General features: G+C 37.5%; 1 protein-coding gene across 4 annotated transcripts in view; it reads left to right on the plus strand.

Annotated features, from left to right (window-relative positions):
* Positions 1 to 23,313, plus strand: part of WDR72 (WD repeat domain 72) — a 229,192-nt gene that overhangs the window by 53,485 nt on the left and 152,394 nt on the right. For all 4 annotated transcript variants that reach the window (XM_053889052.1, XM_019442070.2, XM_019442069.2 and 1 more), the window contains exons 11-13: positions 869 to 1,096; positions 3,613 to 3,833; positions 6,978 to 7,173. In XM_053889052.1, the coding sequence (XP_053745027.1) occupies positions 869 to 1,096; positions 3,613 to 3,833; positions 6,978 to 7,173 (645 nt within the window). The remainder of the gene's footprint in view (positions 1 to 868; positions 1,097 to 3,612; positions 3,834 to 6,977; positions 7,174 to 23,313) is intronic.

Here is a 23,313-nt window from a genome sequence, read left to right on the forward strand (position 1 = left end):
AATATGGAGAACAAACAGAGGGTTGCTGGAGGGGTTGTGGGAAGGGGATGGGCTAAATGGGTAAGGGGCATTAAAGAATCTACTCCTGAAATCACTGTTGCACTATATACTAAATAACTTGGATGTAAATTAAAAAAAAAAAATAAATAAATAAACGGTAAAAAAAAAACCCCACAATAATTAGAACCATAGATATCTACGACAATTCTTAATGCTCATCTAAGGTTTGGGCTCTAGGTTTTTCACAGTCACTGTGGCACGTGTACTGCAAGATCAGGGGTGCCCTTTAATAGAGAAATAGGTTGGCTTTAACTCACCCTCTTTGCTCCTAGATCCAAGCCTCTCTCCCTTCCTGAGCCTACTTGACAGCCAGTTCAAATGCTTGGGTGGTGAACTATATAGAATGATAACCAGTGCTCTTAGTAATTCATAGATAATTGGGGGCTTGGTATGATTTAGAGATACCCATACCCCTAATATTTAAAGAATACATTTATTCCATTTTCCTCACACAACTAACAGACCCTCAGTTTTCCTTTTTAACATTGCTGAGACAAATAGAGAACTCATGAGACTGGACCACCACTTTACATCACTGCAAGAATTTCTCTGTTCTTTTCAGTTGACCTAGGTCTAAAATGAATGCACTAATACACATCTATTCTGAGGCTCCTTGAAGGACAGAGGACCAAAGAGATAGCATTTTGAGTAAAGACAATACATGGCAGGAGAACTTTTCTGCATATAGCCACTGTTCGGATGGCAAAAGAGCTCTGTGTACCCCAAGGGATGGTCCCTTGATAACAGTTTCCATGTCTATGATGAATTTAAAAGCCAAATTTTCCCTTTTTGTGTGTTTTCCCTTTAGAAATACCAATAACTGCCACCTGGACCCTTCAAGATAATTTTGATAAGCATCATACCATGAGTATTATCGACCATGTCCCTGGGGCTGGAACGGTGGTAGTCACTTCATCAGAGTATGTTTCAAGTCTTGATAAACTAATATGTGGCTGTGAAGATGGGACCATTTTGATTACACAGGCTTTGAATGCTGCCAAAGCAGGACTTCTAGAAGGCGGTTCTTTATTAAAAGGTCATTGAATTTTATGTAACCTTATTTATTTAATTTACTTAAGCTTCAACTTTAACAAGCTGTACTAAGAAGATTGCCGGAGCTTAAAAAATGTGCTGACATTTGCTAATTAATGTGTACATATTTGAATGTTAAAGTAAAACACATATCTGTATTTTTTTAAAAGTCATTGATACAATGAGAAATATATTTCTTTTTTCCCTTGATCTTCCTGCTCCCTTCACCAAAAGCAACTGCTATTAAGTTTCCTTATACCCTTCTTGAAATTTTCTCTGCATATGCAAGTACATAGCAACATAGCAATATGCATTCTTTTAATTATATTATACAATATATTATATATTATACAAACTATACACTTTACAGAAATAGGCTGAAACATAACTTAAAATATTTTGGAGCACATTCTTTATGAGTTCATTTTAAATGACTAATAATTAAATTTTCATTTAAAAAATCTCTTAGTAATGGGTGTTTCAGTTTTTGTAGTCTTTGGCTACAACAGAAAATGCTGAATTAACCATCTTTGTACATATATATGGTCATACCTATAGTATTAGTTGCAGGAGTAGAATTACTGGATCAACACTTAGGAATATTTTTAATTTTGAAAATTTATCTAAAAATGTTCTCCATAGAACATCTGTGTACAAGTGTGTCCACTAACAGCCTATGAAAGTGACTTTTTCCCCATACCTTAGCCTACTTTGTGTGCTATTAAACTTTTTAGTATTTGCTGATCAGAACAAAATGGTATCTTCCTGTTTTAATTTTTATTTCTCTGTTAATGAAGTGTAAATATGTTCTTACACATTTTTGTGTATTTCAAAAGTGAATACCTATTAAATAAAGACTGTTATGCAGAAGTTGTCTTATTTACATAAGACAAGGAAAGGAAGGAAAATGTAGGAAGTGATTGAGATTTGGGGATGTGTAGATAATATCTAATATTTTTTAATGCATGGATCTTATTAGACTGTTAGGTCCTTAAGAGTTAAGGCCAAATCTCATTTTTTTTTTTTAACGTTTATTTATTTTTGAGACAGAGAGAGACAGATCATGAACGGGGGAGGGTCAGAGAGAGGGAGACACAGAATCTGAAACAGGCTCCAGGCTCTGAGCTGTCAGCACAGAGCCCGACGCGGGGCTCGAACTCACAGACCGCGAGATCATGACCTGAGCCGAAGTCGGCAGCTTAACCAACTGAGCCACCCAGGCGCCCCCAAATCTCAATTTTTAAGACACACCTTGTTACCTTGCCTACCACTTGTTCTCAGCTTACTTTGACTACTTACTAAATGTTACTAACTTGTATTCAGTGATTGCCTAAAAGAGAGGAGGGATAGCAATGAACCTAGGAGAGGTATAGTACTGCTCGACAGCTCAACAGCTACTATTAAAAGTTAGTGAAAAAGCTTAAGACCTTAGCACTTTTTCTGTAGGCTGATTTTTCTCATCCAGAAAGCAAGCATGAAGCTAAATTGGACTTGAATATCTGAATTAATATTCATTAATTGGTTTGCTAAGGGGATATAAACTGAGGATGTGCCTCCTGTAAGTGAAATAACTAATGATTCTTTAACTGAAGTAATAATGATTCTTTGGGACTGTTTTTTAGTTTGTGTAAAGAGGGTTTGTAGTCTGTGGTCTTCTATAATTTTTTTTTATTTCAATTTTTTTTTTTAGTTTTAGCTAATGATGAAGAGGCAGTATGGAAACTGAGTGTCAGTAGTCCTGTGTTCTAGTACATCTGTGGTATGATATACCCACATTCCTACCAAGTACTAGTGCTAGGAAACGAAGGACATTATCTTATTTATTCTACACAACAGTCTTGTGTGAAACAAGGCTATTATCGTCCCAAGTTTTTCAGATGCAGTACCTGTGGCTTAGAGGGGAAAAGCAACTTGTCATGGTGACCCATCTAGTAAGTGACATACCTAGAAAACCAAAGCATTCATGTAATAGCAAAGCTATGTTCTTAAACATTATGCTGTGCTTTTTCACACTTGGATTCAAGTCACATAACTTCTTTGAGCCTCAGATACTTTACCTGTAAAACGAAGAGGTAGAACCAGATAATCTAATATTTTTGGAGGCAAAAATGTTCTGTGAAACTTTGCTTTTCTTTTATACTAGACTTGGTTATGCTTATTGAAAGGGCAGCAGTGATGTTCTGAGATTAATTTTTGTAGAAGCGAAATGGATGAATTGTTCACTCTTTTAGAACAGCCTTTGTTATTTGATGGCACTGGAATTAGTAACTTGCTAACATCCTTAAAGAATTGGTAGACTTCGAACAACCGGCTTTAATGCTTCATCAAAAGCATGACATAACTTATGAGGAGACGCTTGCCTTTGAAATGGTCCACTGATTGGTCATTCATTTTTTTAATCAACAGCCTCGCTTTAATTTTGTGTATCTTCTTTACATTAAAATTTTATAAAAGAAAATTTCAACACTATTTCTTGAGCAAAAATAATTTTTCATTATTTGGTGTTTCGTTGTTTTCCAGATTCCCTTCCTCATAAAGTTCTCAAAGGCCATCACCAAAGCGTTACGTCATTACTTTACCCACATGGTCTCTCTTCAAAATTAGACCAAAGTTGGCTTCTATCTGGGGACCAGGACTCATGTGTCATCTTGTGGAATATCTTCACTGAAGAAGTTTTGCATAAATTCTTTTTGGAGGCTGGTCCAGTAACAAGTCTTTTGATGTCACCAGAGAACTTCAGAGTAAGTTAAGACAAACAGTAAAACGTAACATAATTTTTTTTCAATTTTTTAAAAATTTACTTAGAGAGAGAACATGAGCTGGGGAGGGACAGAGAGAGAGGGAAAAGGAGAATCCCAAGCAGGCTCTATGTTGTCAGCATGGAGTCCGACGTGGGGCTCAAACTCACAAACCACAAGATCTTGACCTGAGCCAAAATCAAGTCAGACGCTTAACTGAGACACCCAGGTGCCCCTAATTTAAAAGTTATATAACATTGCAGAATGTTTAAAAACAAAAAGGAAAATTAACCCATGTTCCCACAGAAAAGAAAAGTTCTATATATTCTTAATACAATGGTGTAAATTTTATGAATTCCTTTCTAAATTTTTATATGCATTTTACTATGATTACAGCTTATGCAAATAATTTGATTCTAAAGATTTTGTCAATTCTTGGCTTTACAAAAGTCAGTTAATTTACTTTCTTTTCCCCCCCCAATTCTATGTCTTCATTTTAACAGTTTTATTTTTTTAATTTTTGTTATTATTTTTTTAATGTTTATTGTATTTTTGAGAGAGAGACAGAGTGTGCATGTGCGTGAGCAGGGAAGGGGCAGAGAGAGACGGGGACAAAGGATCCAAAACAGGGCTCTGGGGTGACAGCAGAGAGCCCAATGTAGGGCTGGAACTCATGAACCATGAGATCATGACCTGAGCCAAAGTGACACGCTTAACTGACTGAGCCACCCGGGCGCCCCATATAATTTTTTTTTAAGAAAAGTAATTGACACTCAATATGGAAGCAATTAAAATATATAGGATTCTATACATTAGAAAATAACTTTTGCCTTCAATAATTTACTTTTATAACAATATTTATAGTTATTATTTTCCTTTTCTTAAATAGGTTTTTGTTTGCTCTCTTTCATTTGTTTAACAAATACAGAGCTTTAACAAATTTCTGAGCATCTACCTTGGGCAGGACAAAAGGAAATATTTACAGATAATATTTTCTTATGCAATATGAATTTAACTTCAGTTTCCATAAAGCTGACATCTTTGTTAAAATATGAATGATTAACTTTTGAGTTTCCTGAGTTTGTCAGTTACTTGCCAAAATTGGCAATTGACTTGCCAAAATTATTTCTCTGTAATAATATTTAAAAACTCAGCTTCAAAGTAAACTCAGAGCAAACTTACACTGTATTTTGTAGTAAGGCATAATGAAAGAAATAAATCAGTGAAACAAAGTTAAGGGACTTAAAAAAAAGACTTATATATGGTGATTTGGGATACTTTGATATGTCTTTTATTCTGAAGTTCCCTCCTTTAACCATTTTTTTTTCCTCAAAGCTCCAGGACAGTAGTCAAATCCTGACCTCTTTTACTTTTGCCTTAGTCATAAATGACTTAATTCCAAGGACCATAATCCATTGAAACCAAGCCAAATAAAAAGGAAGTTTATTGAAAGGGCCTAAGAGGCAATATTTTAGACATACAAGACAAAACACTACAGCAAGGACTCTGTGCAGTTTGAACTTATATTCAGAAACCAAGGTTACTCTTCAAGTTTCCTATCCCAAAGGAGTCTGTTTTCTGTGATTTATCCTTTTGTTTCTTTTTTAATGTTTATTTATTTTTGAGAGAGACAGAGAAAGAGAGAGAGAGAGAGAGAACAGGGGAGGGGCAGAGAGAGGGGGACAGAGGATACGAAGCGGGCTCTGCATGCTGACTCAAACACGTGAACCATGAGCTCATGACCTGAGCGTAAGTCACTTATCCACTGAGCCACCCAGGTGCCCCTTGTGATGACTCCTTTCTCGTGCTTGTTCCTGTAACTTCTTTTAGCAATTTTAAATGTGTAGAAAAGAGAATCTGATTGTCCTAGTGTGGGTCTCTAGTGTATGTCTACCTCTGGCTATAGGATCTGTGTTCACATGTTGTGTGTATGTTCACATGTTATATGTAAGTATAATTTTCCTGAAGTACATTGGGCTCTCTATTCTAGAAGCTGTGGGCTGTGCTGGTTCTCTAACAGGTAATAGTAGTAGGGAGGCAATGCCATCTGCCTTATTCTACAAGTCTGGGTTCCCCATATATCACACCTGCCATTTTGTGATTTTTTTTTTCCCCTCGGGATTTTTGTAGTCTCCTGAGAAAGAATTAGGAAAAATAACTTGCTCCCCAACACCCCACAGAAAGAGATCAGTAATGGGCATGGGGAGGTTCTCAGGGGATCTCAACCAAAGCTTTAAACACAGCAGCTGAAACTCTGGCTAGGTACCCTGGTGAAGGTAGGAGCATCCACATTGCAAAAAATGGTTAGAAAGGAAACAAAGAGGCAGAAGAACCACTACCTACTCCCCCTCTCCCCCTCACCCCATCCCACCCACCCCCCATCACAGGCTGACTAACACATGGCCCTCTTGGTGAGGCACAGACCTGCCCTGTAAACTCCTCCCAGATTAGCCTCACAGCAACCAGCATGGATGGTCTTTGTCCTAAACTGTGTTCAAGGTAACCACATGCTGACTTTTTAAAAAGTATCTTAAGAATCTTTGTCCTGTGAGCCTATTTTTGATCCTTGTGTCTTTGAAGCTGTGCATTCAGTTGGAACTATCTAATGCTTACCTCTTTTAGATTGTGTCTACACTGAGTTTCCTGTTTGGATTAGAATCTGAATAGTTCTGGGAACACGAAATCACATTCTGAGGCTCTAAGTGGAAAATATCAGCTCATGATACCCTTGGGCCTAAGCTTGTGTCTACAAATAGCTTCTTTTTGTGGCAACAAATTAGTTCTGGGGTTTATTTTATTCTGCATTATTTCCGATGTCTGCCTCGCTGCCTGAATTTGCTGAGTGATGGTCAAGTCCTTCATTTATCTTATAAGTAGATTTGGCTTGGAATTCTCCTTTTTCACTGTGTCTCTTGACTTTCCTAATAAGTTGCTGAATTTAAAATCGACTTGGTGTTTAAAACCCCTCTTTATAGTGTTATGTGAAGAGGTCCTATAGAAAACAAAAATGTCATTTTGTAAATGGTGTTTAAACAAAATATTTTTATGTCACTAGGGGGGAAAATCTCATTTAATTTGAAGAAAAGCATTTGATTATTCACTTACAAATAACTCTGTTTTATTTTGTTCTGTTTTGTTTTCCCATAGCTAAGAAGTGATCAGGTAATTTGCTGTGTGTGCAGTGACCATTCTGTGGCTCTCCTTCACCTTGAGGGGAAGAGGTGCCTCCTGCATGCCCGGAAGCATCTTTTCCCTGTGAGGATGATAAAATGGCACCCAGTTGAGAATTTTTTAATTGTTGGATGTGCTGATGACTCTGCTTACATCTGGGAAATTGAAACAGGTAAATTGGAACGTTACCCCTTTGATTCTTTACATATTTATGCATCAAAGCATTTGGCTGGGTGGAGAGTTCCAGAGACTACATGGTGACCACCTCACCTGCTTTAACCTTTGGTTGGGCTGCGTTTAATGGCTTTGATTGAAGGCATGTATGGAAAATAAAACACAGTGGCCCAAGTCAGATCTTGACCAACTGATGATTAGCTGACAGAGCATTGCACAGGAATGAGCCGGATATTTCTGGAAGCTATAAATAAAAACATAAGTTATCTACTTTAATTATTAACAAGAGAGAAATTTAGTGTCCTACTAGTCTCAAATTATCATTAAATTCTGCCTTCTTCAGCATACTCATGATCTCAGCAACATTTTGAGCTAATTGATGATCAGTAATAATGGAATATAATTAATTACAAAACTGCAAAAAGTTGAGTCAGGGAAACTGAAAACTGAGTGGCTCAATTGAACTTTTGACGTCGTCGTGTGGAGAATGTACAGTTTGAACTTCAAAGTTAAAAAAAAAAGTTTTACAGTGTAACTTAAGATTGAGAGTAACACATTTCAGGCAGATGCTGGGAACTTATCAAATAAGGCAAGGTAATTAATGAACGGGAGTCAGGGGAGTGTGCTTGAGAGTACATTTCACTGAAACCATAGCATGATATTTATTGATTAATCAGTGGTGGTTTTATGTTGGGGGTTATTAACAGACTGGATAGTTTATAATATTATAGTTTAGAGTCATACTTCACCAAAATAATTGCTATTTTCTTTACATTTGACTTTCATGTGTTAATGATGATGACTAATGTACTGGTGTATGGAGGGTGCAATATAATTCTGTCTTACGTTTGTACCTTGCTTTACAGCTTTGATGGCCTTCCATATTCATTTCCCATTAGATTATCACAACTTCTAGTGTAGGTGGAGGAGGTTTTATTCCCCATTTTATTGATGATGAATTTGTAACTGATTTGTACATGTGCAAGATTACATTGCTAATAAGTGGTGAACCAGTATGAGGGCCCTGTCTTTCTTTACACAATATGCACAAAATTAGGAGAGTTTTAGAATTCTTAGGTAATCTATCAACCTGAGTGACAATGGAGTATAATGGATAAAATGAGCTCTAAAGCCTGGGCTTGCTTCCAGGACCTGCTAACAAAGGTTGGCCTTGGGCAATAACTTGGCTTCACTGCATGTCAATTTCTTCATCTATGAAATGGGAGTAATGATACCACCCTCCTGTCAGGATTAAATTAACTAATACTGACCATGCTTGTAAACAGTGCCTTATAGGTGCTAAGGCCTTAGTAATAGTTAACTATTATTAATATGATCAAAGAATGCGGTAAAATCTTGATTTCTGCTTGTGGAATCTAAGTCTGTAAAACACATGCACTTATAAATGTGTGCAATTGCATTGTTTTCAGTTGTGAAATTGTGAATACTGGGTAACCAAACCTATTTTTCCTAGAAAATAGAATCTAGTGAGAATAAAGAGATTTCTGGGTACTGACAAGTGTTTACACTTCCATTGCCCCATCGGGATACCTCTCAGCCTGTGCAATTTTTTATTTATGTAATTTTTGATGGGGTGGTCAGTAAAGGGGGGAAGCCAAACCACTAGTATATCTTAAATCTGTATTTGTTCCCACATCACATTTTAATTTTATTATTTATTTTTATACTCCCCAATCCATAACTAAATATTGCAGAACATTTAAAAACTACAGAAAAAAAAATAAAGAAAAGCAAATAATCCTATCCCACTGCCTAAAGATAACTGCTATTAATATTTTGATCTGCTTTCTGTCACACATCTTTCTATGTCAATAAATAGATGCCTATATTGTGTTTCAGTCATGGTCCTGGCAGAAAATTGAATTTAACCTGGGTAGGTCAAATGGAGAGACTTTAATGAAAGGACTATTTATAAGGGTATGGATGGGACTTAGGGAACAGATAAGGAATGGACAGTGAGGCTCCCATCACCCAGACACTGGTAGTATCAGGAAGCTCTTATCACTTCCCTAGGGCTGAAGCAACAAGAGGAGAAAATAGTGTTAGTGGAACCCTGTGACAGTCGAGGCCATGGAAGAGTGGTCATTCATTCCCTGAAGTCATGGAAGACAAACAGCTCCTCCCAGAGATGCAGGACTGAGACAAAGAAAGAGTTGGAAGAAATTATTTTCTCTCTCCCTCTGCAATCACATTCATTAGTTTGATCCAACTGCAAGTTGGAGAGGAGGGACATTCAGTTCTAGGCATTAGGCAGGGGCACAGAGCAGATGCAGAGGAGTAGGGAAAGGGTGGAGTAGGTTGTCAATGGACAGTAATTGGCATTGTGGCCACTATGGACCACCATACTCTAGCTTGGGAATCTTCTATAGCTGGTCATGTATATTTTTTCCTTTAAAAAAAAAAGGTTTGTTTTAGAATTTCCATATCAGGAGCCCCTGGAGGGCTCAGCCAGTTAAACATCTGACTCCTGGTTTTGGCTCAGGTCATGATCTCGCAGTTCATGAGTTTTGAGCCCCGCATCAGGCTCTGAGCTGACAGTATGGAGCCTACTTGGGATTCTCTCTCTCCCTCTGTCTCTCTCTGCCCCTCACCCACTCACTCTCTCTGTCTCTCAAAATAAATAAAAAATAAATAAAATAGAATTTCCATATCAAATAATCTGTACACGTTTAGAGCCAAATAAAACTATGAAATGTTTGTTTCAAATGAGACTGTGAGGCTATTTATCTCATGGTTATCTACATTAATACTTCATAAACAAGCTTAACTCAACCTAAGACAGAACTTATAATTGATGAAAATATTACTAATAATTACATAAATGCATTCATATTTGTGATGTGCCTCTTCAGTTTTTCAAAATATCCTCCCATTAGCAATCTCATTTGAATCCCCAACACTGTGCACATGGCTGACACCCTAAATTTCCTCACCATGCTCATCCTTAAGGATAAGTTTATGTTGTTCCTTTTAGTCTGTGTTTGGTATTGGCTTTATTTTGGGTTGCCTTTAACCTGTGCAATTCCAATTTTGTTTAAAATGTAATGAACTACTTTTTCTTTCCTTAGCTGGATTTCATCTGACTAAAATACTTCCATCACATTCACTGTGCTAGATGTCTGTTGCATCATTTCTCTGTAGAAGTGAGAAAATCCAGGATCGGAAAGCTCTTCTGTTTATAGTTTCATAAAATTAGTGGAAAAATACCAGCTAAGGCCAAAACAATTCGAAAGAGGCCTATGAGGCTATAGAATGTGCTTGCTCACTGATTTACCTGGCACATGGATACGTAAATGAATGAATGAACTAACAAATTTTCTTGGACCTTAGATTGAGTAAAAATGAGTTTACCTTAACATTGACCCATGTAGTGGCTTTTACATCATGGCTGCCCAACTGTAGGTAGCTTTCTTCTCCAACTCTCCCCTACGATTTCTGGAGTTTATGGGGCCTGTCTGATCTCCTCAGGTATAAGTCTGTGTATTTTCTACTCCAGGCAATTTTCCTGGGTTTTTTTTTTTTCCTTTTAGCTTTCCTAGAAGGTTCACACTTAGTTCCATGTGAGACTAGACTTACTCCCTGCTCCATTTCCCCAGTACTCTGCCTCCTCTAAATGCATGAAGGAGGGATAAACTGACAACAAAGCATTTTCCAGATCTTCCAGCATTAGAGCACTCCAGAGCTCATAGAGAGAAAATAGGAGGTGTCAGTGGGATACAGATTTGCGGGAAAGGGGCCTAAAAAGAAAAGGCAGGGGAAGGGGACTGAAGCTAAAAGTAATTCATTCTCAACTGTGCCAGAAGCCTGCTTTGGTAGAAGGTCAAGGGTGGGGCATAAGTCAGTCCCTGTGCCACCTTCCCCAGGTGTGGAGGACAGAATATGAGAGTTTGTCAGTTTTTCACAACCCTTTAAAACAGCCTATTTTCACTTTATTCATGAGATTTATGTATTCATTTATTTATTCTCTGGGGTAGGATGCACAAGCATACTCTAGAGCCATATGTCCACATTCCTATTTTATCTCGAAATCCTAAGAAGTGTTTCTTACTGTGACAGGTGGCATAGTCAGATGCATGCCAGGGTAAAGTTTGGAGCCATAGGTGGGCATGTTCATCCCCAGGGGAGGCAAACAACCAAAGCAGGGAAGTATTTATGTAACAGTGAAGGCCCTCATCTTCTGGCTAAAAATGCAGCGCTGCCAGGTTGGGAGTGATGAGGGCATCTAGTTTCTCTTATTGATTTGCCGGATGTCCCATGATGTTTAGGCCTGATTAGGAAGGGAAAAAATTGGAGATGTCATTTTGATTAATATTTGAGCTCCCGCAATGTGTTTGGCACTGACAACTCTGGGCGGCTTTGTCACCCTCGTTGCTGTGAGACACAATAGGGATAATGTAATACTGATTTTGTTCCCCTAAAATACACACCAGAAATAAATCTCAGCTCTGAGCTCATTATTCTTTTAAGAATTGAATTTAAAATAATTCTGAGGACTTTACTGTTCACTGTACTAGATTTACATAATAGAAAACTTGTGTCATGAATTTCTCATGGGTTACTAATATAACACTTGTTATTATTCTTGAAGGTCTTCTGTTAAGCTTATGGTCTGTGTTGCAAAATATGCCATATTAAGCAGTGTGTGTGTGTGTGTGTGTGTGTCTGTGTGCGCGTGTGTGTGTGTGTGAAAATGAAACCAAATTTACTTGCATGAAAAAAAAATTCTTGATATGTCAGGAAAACTTCTGCAAAGAACTGGATAGTAAAGTTTTTCAGTTTTGTGGGCCATATGATCTCTTTTGTAACTACCAAACTCTGCCCTGTGGCACAAGAGAAGCCATAGAAAATATATAAAAGAGTCAGTGAAGCTGTGTTCCAATAAAACTTTATTTACAAAAGCAGGTAGCAGGCTGGATTTGCCCTGCAGTGTGCTTTATAGACTTCTAAGAACGATGATAGTTCTTTTTAAAGATCATGATTTTCATAATATCTCATTCTAAAGCAGCTTATAATTTTTAATCCATTATGCCATGTTAACTCTGTATGTTTATACCCATTTTGCTAGTGAGGAGATGGAATGCAGAGAGATTTTTTTGAGTCTGAAGATCCCCTGACTAGGTATAGGGCACCTGCACTAGGATGTGTGTCTCTTTTGGTTTGTTTCCCACTGTACTGTACACAGCAACACCTCTTGCAGATGTGGGTCAGCTTTTTGAGACTGTCAAACAGGGAATTAGATAAGGAAAGGTCCAAGAAGAAAAGAAATGGCTGCCAGGAAACCTGCTGATGCTCTCCTCAAGGAGAGGGTCTCTGGCTATCTCTCACAGAGCCTGGCTCTCAATTTACACACTGTTCTAACAGCTCTGGTCATCTGATTTCTCAGATGACAGATTAGAAACAGCAAATTGCAAGTCCAGAGAGTGTTAGTGGCAGGCACTCTGACAGCAGAAGCGACAGCTGATGGGAGGGGAGGAGAAGCAAACATGTGTATCACTGCTTAGGGCAGTCTTTCCTGTGCCCATGGGAGGATAGTCACCCCAAAACATGCTGAAATGTTTTCCCCTGTTTGCGAAGTTCATAGATACGCTTGCACGGGTTATGGGCAGCTGCCAGTCCATTCCCATGACTCCTGCTGGTGAGGTGAGTGCTCCTTGCTTCAGGAAGAATATTGAAAGTTATTCCACCTATGGTAGACTGCAGTCCTAAGGAAGTCTGAGAAGTGGCTTACAGCCCAGAGTTCAAGGGAGACTGAAGTTGTTGCCAGTGACTGGGTAGAACTCAGGGTCCATGTGAGTCTATTTTTGTCCATTTATTCCTGTTTCTGCTCAGGTAATGTGAGCTGTGTGACCTTGAGCAGGAAGCTTTACTCCAAGAGCCTGGCCTGAGGACCCAGCCTCTGGTTATGACATGGTTTCTGTGGGAAAACACATTCTGAATCTTAAAACAACTATCTTATAAACAGACCATTGGAACAAAGCCTATGCATACGAAATTAAGGAAGTCAGGAAGAAGAGAGTACATTTCAGAGTTATTTTTACCACAGGTGTTAAATTTTCTTTCTTAATTTCTTTTTCTTAGTGAAATTAGTACCAGTTAGAAAATTATTTAGTCTATTATGATACCATATACACGAAGCATTTATTATTTTGTGGCTTCAAAATACATAGTCTTAAAAATATTAAAAATAAAACTATTAAGAAAGGTAAGATAAGGTTTGTCAAGTAATAGCTAATAGACCATAATTTTAGAAAATATTTAGCATTTAATCTTCTACTATAGATCTGAGTTTGCTTTAATTGTTTAGGGTGAGGGATATATACTTGTATGGACGACACAAATTCCCAGAAATGTGTAATCATATTATTCCCTAAAGAGTAGAATCAAGTGGTTAAATTCTTACTTTGCCACACCAAAATATCATACAAGGTCACTGCATGGAGAAGTAATTTTCCAGCCCACAAGTATTACCTTGTTTCCTTTATTTATAGTTGTATAGCATATAAAATATATATTTTTTAATTCCACTAGTTACCAACCATACCATTCTGATGGGCGGTTTTGCTTGGTTTTCTCATCAAGGTCACCCCTCTGCAGATACAGGTGCCTTGTCAGCACAACCAGATGATGACATTCATTATGTGTGTGTGTTAAGGGTAGATTTTGGGTATGCAGCATCCGGCAGGTAATTGTCTCCCCAGTATGTTATTTTCTCAAAGCCATGCTATTTTGTTGTGGTAGATTACAGATGGAACCCTCTTGGGATGATTGTTTTTAGAAAAGAAAAATAGGATACATTAAAGTGCAGGATGGGATTTTTCCTACATCACCTTTTCCATGCCCTTTTCTTCTTTATTATAATAATTACTGATGTTATTGCTCAACACGTATTTTTAGTTTGCTGCCTATTTTTTGAATCTTTATTTCCTCCTCTCTGGCCCTCGTTATCACAGCTACACTATAATTTGAGATTTTGATTCATGTAATATTGTGTGTGTGTGCATGTGTGTATATGTTCATGTGTATGTACACACTTTAGTATATGAACTTTGCAGGTTAACTACTAAAATATTTGCTCAATTGGCAAAGTTTAATGTCTCAAGTGGGAATTAGCATCCAGAGAGGTTATGATCATGAGCCCTGGGATTTAGACTGCTGGTTAGAATTCGTGTTCTCTACCCTTTCCAATCAGTATTACTCCAGTCTACTTTGAATTCCTCAAAGATTCACCATCTCTTCATAGCATTTAGCACTAAATAAATATTAACTGGACTTACTATAAATCCTTCATATATTACCATAGCAGTTTGCATTTATGACTCATTATTCACTCCTAATGTATTAAATGAATGTTATTGCCTAATATTTAGATACAGTAGATTCTGCCTCTGTTAATTTGTTCACTCTTTAGCAAATCATTAAATTAAATTGATCAGAGCCTTACTTGATGTGACGACACTTAACACAATGTTGCAGAAAAGACGTAGGACATTATTATATGTGAGATTACTGGATTTATTTTTATTAATGTCACTTATTTAATAATTTATTATTTTTATTAACTATGTGTGTGTTCATGTATTATAAATATATACACGTATATACATACATACACATGCATACATATACACATATATGTGCATACATATAAACACATGTGTATATACAAACACATGCATGCATATAAGCACATATATGTATGTGTGTATATATGTGTATGCACACATACATACATATATATCTACATACACATACACCACATGGTTGCTCTAATAAAAATGAAACTACAGCAAGAAATAAAAAATAATAAATGAGACTTCATAAAATTAAAACCTTTTGTGCATCAAATGACATTATCCAGAATGTGAAAAGACAGCCTATAAAATGGAGGAAATTATTTTCAATTATTATATATATTATAATAATATATACACAGAATCTGAGGCGGGTTCCAGGCTCTGAGCTGTCAGCACAGAGCCCGATGCAGAGCTCAAAACCCACAGACCGTGAGATCATGATGTGAGCCAAAGTTGTACGCTTAACCGACTGAGCCACCCATGCACCCCTGCAAATTATATATTTGATAAGGGTTTAATATCAAGCGTGTATATAAAGAACTCTTACAACACAACACAAAGACAAGCAACTCAACTTTACAAAGGAAAAAGAAATATTTCCTTCTTCAAGGAAGCTATGCAAACGACGGACAAGCTCGTGAAAAGATTTCAACATCATTAGCCATCAGGGAAATGGAAATCAAAATCATGATGAGATACCACTTCACACTTACTAGAATACTTATAATCAGGAAAAGAAAGAGGGGAGGAGCCAAGATAGCAGAACAGCATGGAAGTTTTTTTTTTGCATCTTGTGTCCATGAAATAAACCATCCTGCACACCTAGAAAACTGATTTGAGGATTAACACAACAATCTGCACAACCTGAACCACAGAAATAAGGAGGTACGCGACACGGAGAGGTGAACGGGGGGGAGAGAGAAGCCGCAGAGGGCAGAGAGCGATTTTTGCTTGCAGAGAGAGGACAGGAATGGGGGGTGGGGGGGATAGGGGAAAAGTACCCTCCCCCCCACCAAAAGCAGCTGGAGAGAAAGTGGAAAAGTGGAAACAGCTGCAGGGACTGAACTAAAAAGGGAGAAAGGAGAAAGGAGAGGGTTTAAATTCCATTAAGACTGTATAAACAGGGTGAGTGCAGACTCTGAAACGCCGCAGTTCGATACCTGGCTGTGCTGGTGGGAAAGGCGAATCCCCAGGAGCAGAGTGAAGTCCAGGAGGTCTTTGGGCCACATGGTGAGAGGCCGTTCCCCTGCTGGTAGGACTCTCCACAGGCAAAAGTCCCAGTGGATCCTGGAGAACAACCACACCTGCTGGTGCTAGAACAAGGTTGTTAAGAGTGAAGCCTGGAGCCAGATGTGTGTTGTGATTTGCCATAATCCCTGAAACGCTGCTGCTACACGATAGTGTGAACTTTTTCTGGAGTGGGCTTGCACCCAACCACAGTATCGGCATCGGCAGTAGCGCAGTCCCATGAGTGCTTCTGGGGGCCGGGGGGCACCCAGCCATTGCTCGGTGAGACCCTCCTCCAGAAGGTCTGAGCGGGTCAAAACCACAGTCCCTCAGAAGTGAGGGGTCAGGAAAAACAGCCGCATCTGAGATAAAACTCAGGAAGGAGGTGCTGCCTGGCAACCTGACGGCTTGGTCACGGACAGTGTAAAAGCAGGAAGGACAGAAGCCAAAGACAAAGGACAGGTGTGCCAATGCTGAGCAGGGAAAACAGAGTCTGACACTAGAGGCCGGTAGCTGGGTACGCCATTTTTCACCCCTCTCGTGCATGCGCACACACCTACAAGCGCCACAACAACCCACTCCGGTCAGCTGAGCAGCGCCATCTAGTGGAAAACAGAGACGTTACACTAAGCCCTGCCTAGCTGGGCCAAGCTCATTCTTCAGGAACACAAGTCTCTTTGCCTGCTTAGTTTATGGACTATAAAGTACTTCAAAGGTTGACTTCTAGGGGAAAACGATGTAATTTCAATCGTATTTCAGTGTGTTCGCTGACCCATCTATTCAATTTTCTTTTTTTTTCTTTTTTCTTTTTTGTTTTTTGTTTTCTTGAATACAGAAAGAGAAAAAAATATTTTTATTTTCAATTTTTATTAAAAATATTTTTCTTTAATGTTTTCTACTATATTTTTTTACTTTTTTATAAATTTTTCAAATTCTATTTTACTTCCATCATTTCATTTTATTCTACTTCATTCTATTCATTATTTCAAATTTTCAAACGTTTTCCTTTCTTTCTTTTTCTTTTCCTTTTTTCTCCCCCCACTTTTTCTCTAATCTGTCAAGCTCCTTTCAACACCCAGACCAAAACACACCTAGGATCTAGCATCATTTATTTGATTTGTGTGTGTGTGTGTGTGTGTGTGTGTGTTTTTAATTTTTTAATTTTCAGGTTTTTTTAATTTTAATTTTTATTTTTTTTACCTCATTAAGTCATTTTCTCCCTTCAAAATGATGAAACAAAGGAATTCACCCCAAAAGAAAGAGCAGGAAGAAACAGCAGCCAGGGACTTAATCAACAGATGTCTGAGCCAGAATTTAGAGTCATGGTAATAAGAATACTAGCTGGGGTTGAAAATAGATTAGAATCTCTTTCTTCAGAGATAAAAGAAGTAAAAGCTAGTCAGGATGAAATAAAAAATGCTATAACTGAGCTGCAATCTCAAATGCTTGCCAAAGCAGCAAGGTGGATGAGGAAGAGCAGCAAATCAGCAATACAGAGGACAAACTTATGGAGAAAAATGAAGCAGAAAAAAAGAGGGAGAATAAGGCAAAAGAGCATGATTTAAGAATTAGATAAATAGGGGGTGCCTGGGTGGCTCAGTCAGTTGAGAGTCCGACTTCGGCTCAGGTCATGATCTCATAGTTCGTGAGTTCAAGCCCCGTGCTGACAGCTCAGAGCCTGGAGCCTGCTTCAGATTCTATGTCTCCCTCTCTCTCTGACCCTCCCCTGCTCATGCTCTGTCTCTCTCTGTCTCAAAAATAAATTTAAAAAGTTAAAAAAAAAGAATTAGAGAAATAAGTGACTCATTAAAAAGGAATATCATCAGAATCATAGGGGTCCCAGAAGATGAAAAGAGAGAAAAGGGGTAGAAGAGTTATGTGAGCAAATCATAGTGGTAAACTTTCCTAACCTGGGAAATGATACAGACATAAAAATCCAGGAAGCACAGAGGACCCCCATTAGATTCAACAAAAACCGACCATCAACAAGGCATATCATACTCAAATTCACAAAATACTCAGGCAAGGAGAGAATCATGAAAGTAGCAAAGGAAAAAAAGTTCTTAACCTATGAGGGAAGACAGATCAGGTTTGCAGCAAACCTATCCACAGAAACTTCACAGGCCAGAAAGGAATGGCAGGATATATTCAATGTGCTGAATCAGAAAAAATATGCAGCCAAGAATTCTTTATCCAGCAAGGCTGTCATTCAAAATAGAAGGAGAGATTAAAAGTTTCCCAGACAAACAAAGATTAAAGGAGTTCATGACCACTAAACCAGCCCTGCGAGAAATTTTAAGGGGGCTCTCTGAGGGGAGAAAAGCAATGAATGAATGAATGAATGAATGAATGAATGAATGAATACCAAAAGCAACAAAGACTAGAAAGGACCAGAGAACACCACCAGACACTCCAACTCAACAAGAAACATAATGGCAATAAATTAGTATCTTTCAGTAGTCACTCTAAATATCAATGGACTAAATGCTCCAATCAAAAGACATAGGGTAACAGAATGGATAAGAAAATAAGATCTACCTATATGCTGTTTACAAGAGACCCACTTTAGACCTAAAGACACCTTCAGATTGAAAAGTAAGGGGATGGAGAACATCTATCATGCTAATGGTCGACAAAGGAAAGCCAGAGTAACCATACTTATATCAGACAATCTAGATTTAAAATAAAGTGTAACAAGAGATGAAGAAGGGCATTATATCATTATTAAGGGGTCTATCCACCAAGAAGACCTAACAATTGTTAACATTTAAGCTCCAAATGTGTGAGCACCCAAATATATATATCAATTAATCACAAACATAAAGTAACTCATTGATAATAATACCATCATAGTAGGGGACTTCAACACCCCACTTACAACAATGGAGAGATCATCTAAACCGACAGTCAACAAGGAAACAATGGCTTTGAATGACACACTGGACCAGGTGGACTTAACAGATATATTCAGAACATTTCATCCTAAAACAGCAGAATATACATTCTTCTCCAGTGCACATGGAACGTTCTCTAGAAAAGATCACATACTGGGACACAAATCAGCCCTCAACAAGTACAAAAGGATTGAGATCATACTGTGCATATTTTCAGACCATAACATTATGAAACTCGAAATCAACCACAAGAAAAAATTTGGAAAGATAACAAATACTTGGAGACTAAAGAACATCCTACTAAAGAATGAATGGGATAACCGAGAAGCTAGAGAGGAAATTAAAAAGTACATGGAAGCTGGGGTGCCTGGGTGGTTCAGTCAATTAAGTATCCGACTCTTGGTTTCCGCTCAGGTCATGATCTCACAGTTTTGTGAGTTCAAGTCCCACATCAGACTCCAAGCTGACCGTGCAGAGCCTGGTTGGGATTCTCTGTCTCCCTCTCTTTGCTCCTCCTCCATTTGCACTATTTTTGTCTCTCTGAAAATAAATAAATAAACTTAAAAAAATTAATTAAAAAAAGGTACATGGAAGCCAATGAAAATGATAACACCACAGCCCAAAACCTCTGGGACGCAGCAAAAGCGGTCCTAAGAGGGAAGTATATAGCAATCCATGCCTTCCTAAAGAAGGATTAAGGTCTCAGATACACAACCTAACCTTACACTGACTCCACGATCCACAAATTCCTTTTTAAAGAGAATGCTAAATGAAATGAAGTGTTTCTTTCCACTTTGAATATAGCAAATGCTTCACAGCAATATTAGCATTACCTGTGACATTGTAAACAATACATGTCACAGATATTTTCATATTGCACCACAATTGTCACCAGTACCTCAAAGTACCATTTATGTTTCCCACTGCCATAAACTTTTAGGTATACCACTAGCTGTTGTCATTTCATGCTTTAATAAAGAAGCATATAAGTTTGGTTTTTAATATATTTTGATTATTGCATTTCAACATAATTGATATCCTTTGTAATACTATGTATTTTATTTTTGACATTTTACTTTCTTTTTTTAATTTTTTAATGTTTTTATTTATTTTTGAGATAGAGAGACACAAAGCATGGGCAGGGGAGGGGCAGAGAGAGAGGGAGACACAGAATCTGAAGCAGGCTCCAGGCTCTGAGTTGTCAGCACAGAGCCCAACGTGGGGCTCGAACTCATGGACTGTGACATCATGGCCTGACCTGAAATCGGACGCTTAACTGACTGAGCCACCCAGTGGCCCCTTACTTTTGACATTTTAAACCAATATTGTGAAAAAAAGGCTGGTTCACCACCTTTCCCCAGACTGCTGAAGGGGTTCATGGCATAAAAAGAAGTTAAGAGCTTTCTGTATGTGTATGATACACATACATATATCAGAGCAAAAATACAATAAGTAATTTAACCTTATTAAATCAAATCCAACAATGAACACTGTATCACTGAAGAGTAGCATATAAGGCTCATTGTATATTTTTACATTGATATAAATTATTACATTACATTATTAGACACATTTAAATGAACACACACACAAACACACGTGAATGCATGCTCACACCTCCTACACTAAACACACACACACACACACAGAGTAGTCTTCTATAATTCTAGCTAGTGAACATAGATCTCTAGTTTGGTGAAATTATATAAATGTTAATTTGATCTTATAATTTCACAATCTTTTCAAAGTGAGGAAATTCCACAGATGTAGAAAAATTCAAGAGAAAATGTTATCTACATGAGGTAGTTTCTACTGTGCTCTTTAAAATCTAGATATCGCATTGAAAGGTTATTAAAATAAACACAAATAATTTTTCCCCAAATTTGGATTTGCTTCTTTGTCAATTCTTACTAGTTATAAACATTTGAACAATTATCTACATTTTATTACAGAATTATACTTCCTATGAACATGGTTCTATATTATTTTTAGATATTCCTGACTTATTTTTAAAAATCTACATTATATGATGAATTGTTATCTGGTAAAACACATACACAGGTGTTTATGTGTATGTATATGTGTGTCCCTTTTAATTAAGGTATTATTCAACCTACCTTTTTTTTTTCAATCTCCTATCATGTTAATATGTATTAGGCATATTGTTGTGATATTTGCAGGATATCTTTGGAACATTTTGTATGCTCCGAAACTTATATGAAAATCAATACAGTCTCATTCAAATGATAAAGCTAAATATTTTTTTCTCTTAAAGTTACTTTGACCAATTAAGTAGTACCCTTAACTGCCTTATTGTTTACCTTGTCAATTGCTATCTTCCTGGGTTTTACTTTGGTAAAGAAAATACTTGCTATTACCACTTTTAGCTGATTTCTGCAGTCTAAATACACTTTTGGATCAAGTGCTTGTTGGATACTTCTGTTACATATCTGACTTTAATGTTCTCAGGAGCTTATTCCACAGCAGCAGAACACATCGGGATGGTTGCTCTGTGGCTCCTCCTTAGTTTGGCCCCTTCTGCAAGCATTTTATATGGACACCTGGAACGTTAGTGGGTTTCACAGCTGCCATATTTGGCAAAATAAACCCAAAGGAGCCATCTGCCCCTCCTCATGCTGCCTTTCAATTCCCTAGCAACTTCCCAGTAGCCAGCTGCCACAGAAATGATTGGAAAGCAAGACTCAGTGGACTGTAATGATTGTTATTCTCTGGGAAAGTAGGTTCTCTGATCTTGCTAAAAGATAAAGGATATTGGATGCACTTTATTCATCTGAATGTATCAATAATATCCAACCTCTGCCACTAACTTGTTAGGATTTGATGGGAAGAGCCTTTTATGTTTCTAGGGATGAATCAGGTGAAAACGAAATCCAAAGGTCAAATCCTTGACTAGGAGTGGTGAGCAGAGAAGTTGACTGTGGGAATGCCAGATTTTATCTTGTGTGCTATAGAAAAGGTTGGTTGCTAATCTCAGCCTGTCAAAAAGTCCTGGGCATGGATTGGTCCACTATTTTCCCCAGTCCTTTTCACATTCAAGTGCATGTGGATTCCATTCCCCCTCTACATCCACGTGCTGAGAAGACAAAGAGCTTTTTGCAGCCACTTGGAAGCATCAGAGTAACAGAAGCTCCATTGAGGGACACAGGATGTCATCTTATAGTTAGTTCATCATTTAAGTGGATAGCAAATCATTTTTGCAAATTTAGTTAAATGATTTGGATAAAGTCTTTTATTTATCCATTTGGATAAAGACTTTATCCAAATCATTTAACTAAATGATAGATCAGAACTGAGAACATTTAGGGCTTAGGATTCTAGGAAAGTAACTGGAATAAGAAGATTTGACACACACACACACACACACACACACACACACACACACAAAGATTTGACAAAACAATTTACTTTGAAGCCATGATTTGCACTGGAGGTTTAACTTTTTTTTAATCATCACATTTTTCTTACTTCCAGAAGCATCATTTGTAAGTCTAGTTTGAACACCCCATTGTTAATATGTTCCTTATTTTATGGCCATAAGTTTTTATTAATTTTGTTGTCTCCATTTCTTACAGCTATGATCATTCCCCCAAAATTGGTCTATTAGCAAAGCTATCCATCATCACTGATTTCATAAAGAAGTTGTGTTTTCTTTAAAGCACTAGGTTTAAAAGAATCTTTAGCATATCACAATTTAATTTAGATGACAGAGAAAAAACAATCGGTACAACCTGAGGTTTGGAATTAGATGACTTAGCTTACCTGTATAGATAGAAGGAGAAGTCAAATGCATGATGTGATATCCTACGTTATCATAAACTGAATATCCTAGCAACTCATCTCAGAGATTATCTGTTTCATTACTTCTGGCCTCCTGGCTACTGATTATTTTCAGTACAGCTTCACATTCTTTTTGCCACAATTTAAAATCTCAAAAGCTCTGAAAAAAGTGTTTTTTATTAGTTTGTGGTAAAGCAACAAAACCAAATCTTAACTCACATGAGGTTATTTATTCCACTGAGTGTAAATATTCTTTTTTTTCTGCAGATAAATGACTTGTTTGATTACTGTCTGCTCTACAAGACTCTCCTACAGCTATTTAACAATAAACATATGTGCATTATCTTATCTCTCCAAAATCAAAAAAATCCTGAATTCTAAAACCTTGTGGATCTAAATGTTTTGGATAAGGAATTGTGAGCTTCTATTATCTTTGTCATTCTCCCCAAAGTAAATGATAGTTTCCTACAAATTGCCATCTACACCCTGTGTCTTTGCTTTCTTGTCTCCCCTTTATTGAACGTATTTTTTTTTTCTTTTTTTTTTAATTTTTTTTTCAACGTTTTTTTTATTTATTTTTGGGACAGAGAGAGACAGAGCATGAACGGGGGAGGGGCAGAGAGA

The sequence above is a fragment of the Panthera pardus genome, unplaced genomic scaffold (assembly GCF_024362965.1).
Source record: "Panthera pardus isolate Hobbes unplaced genomic scaffold, ASM2436296v1 HiC_scaffold_24, whole genome shotgun sequence".
Lineage (NCBI taxonomy): Eukaryota > Metazoa > Chordata > Mammalia > Carnivora > Felidae > Panthera > Panthera pardus.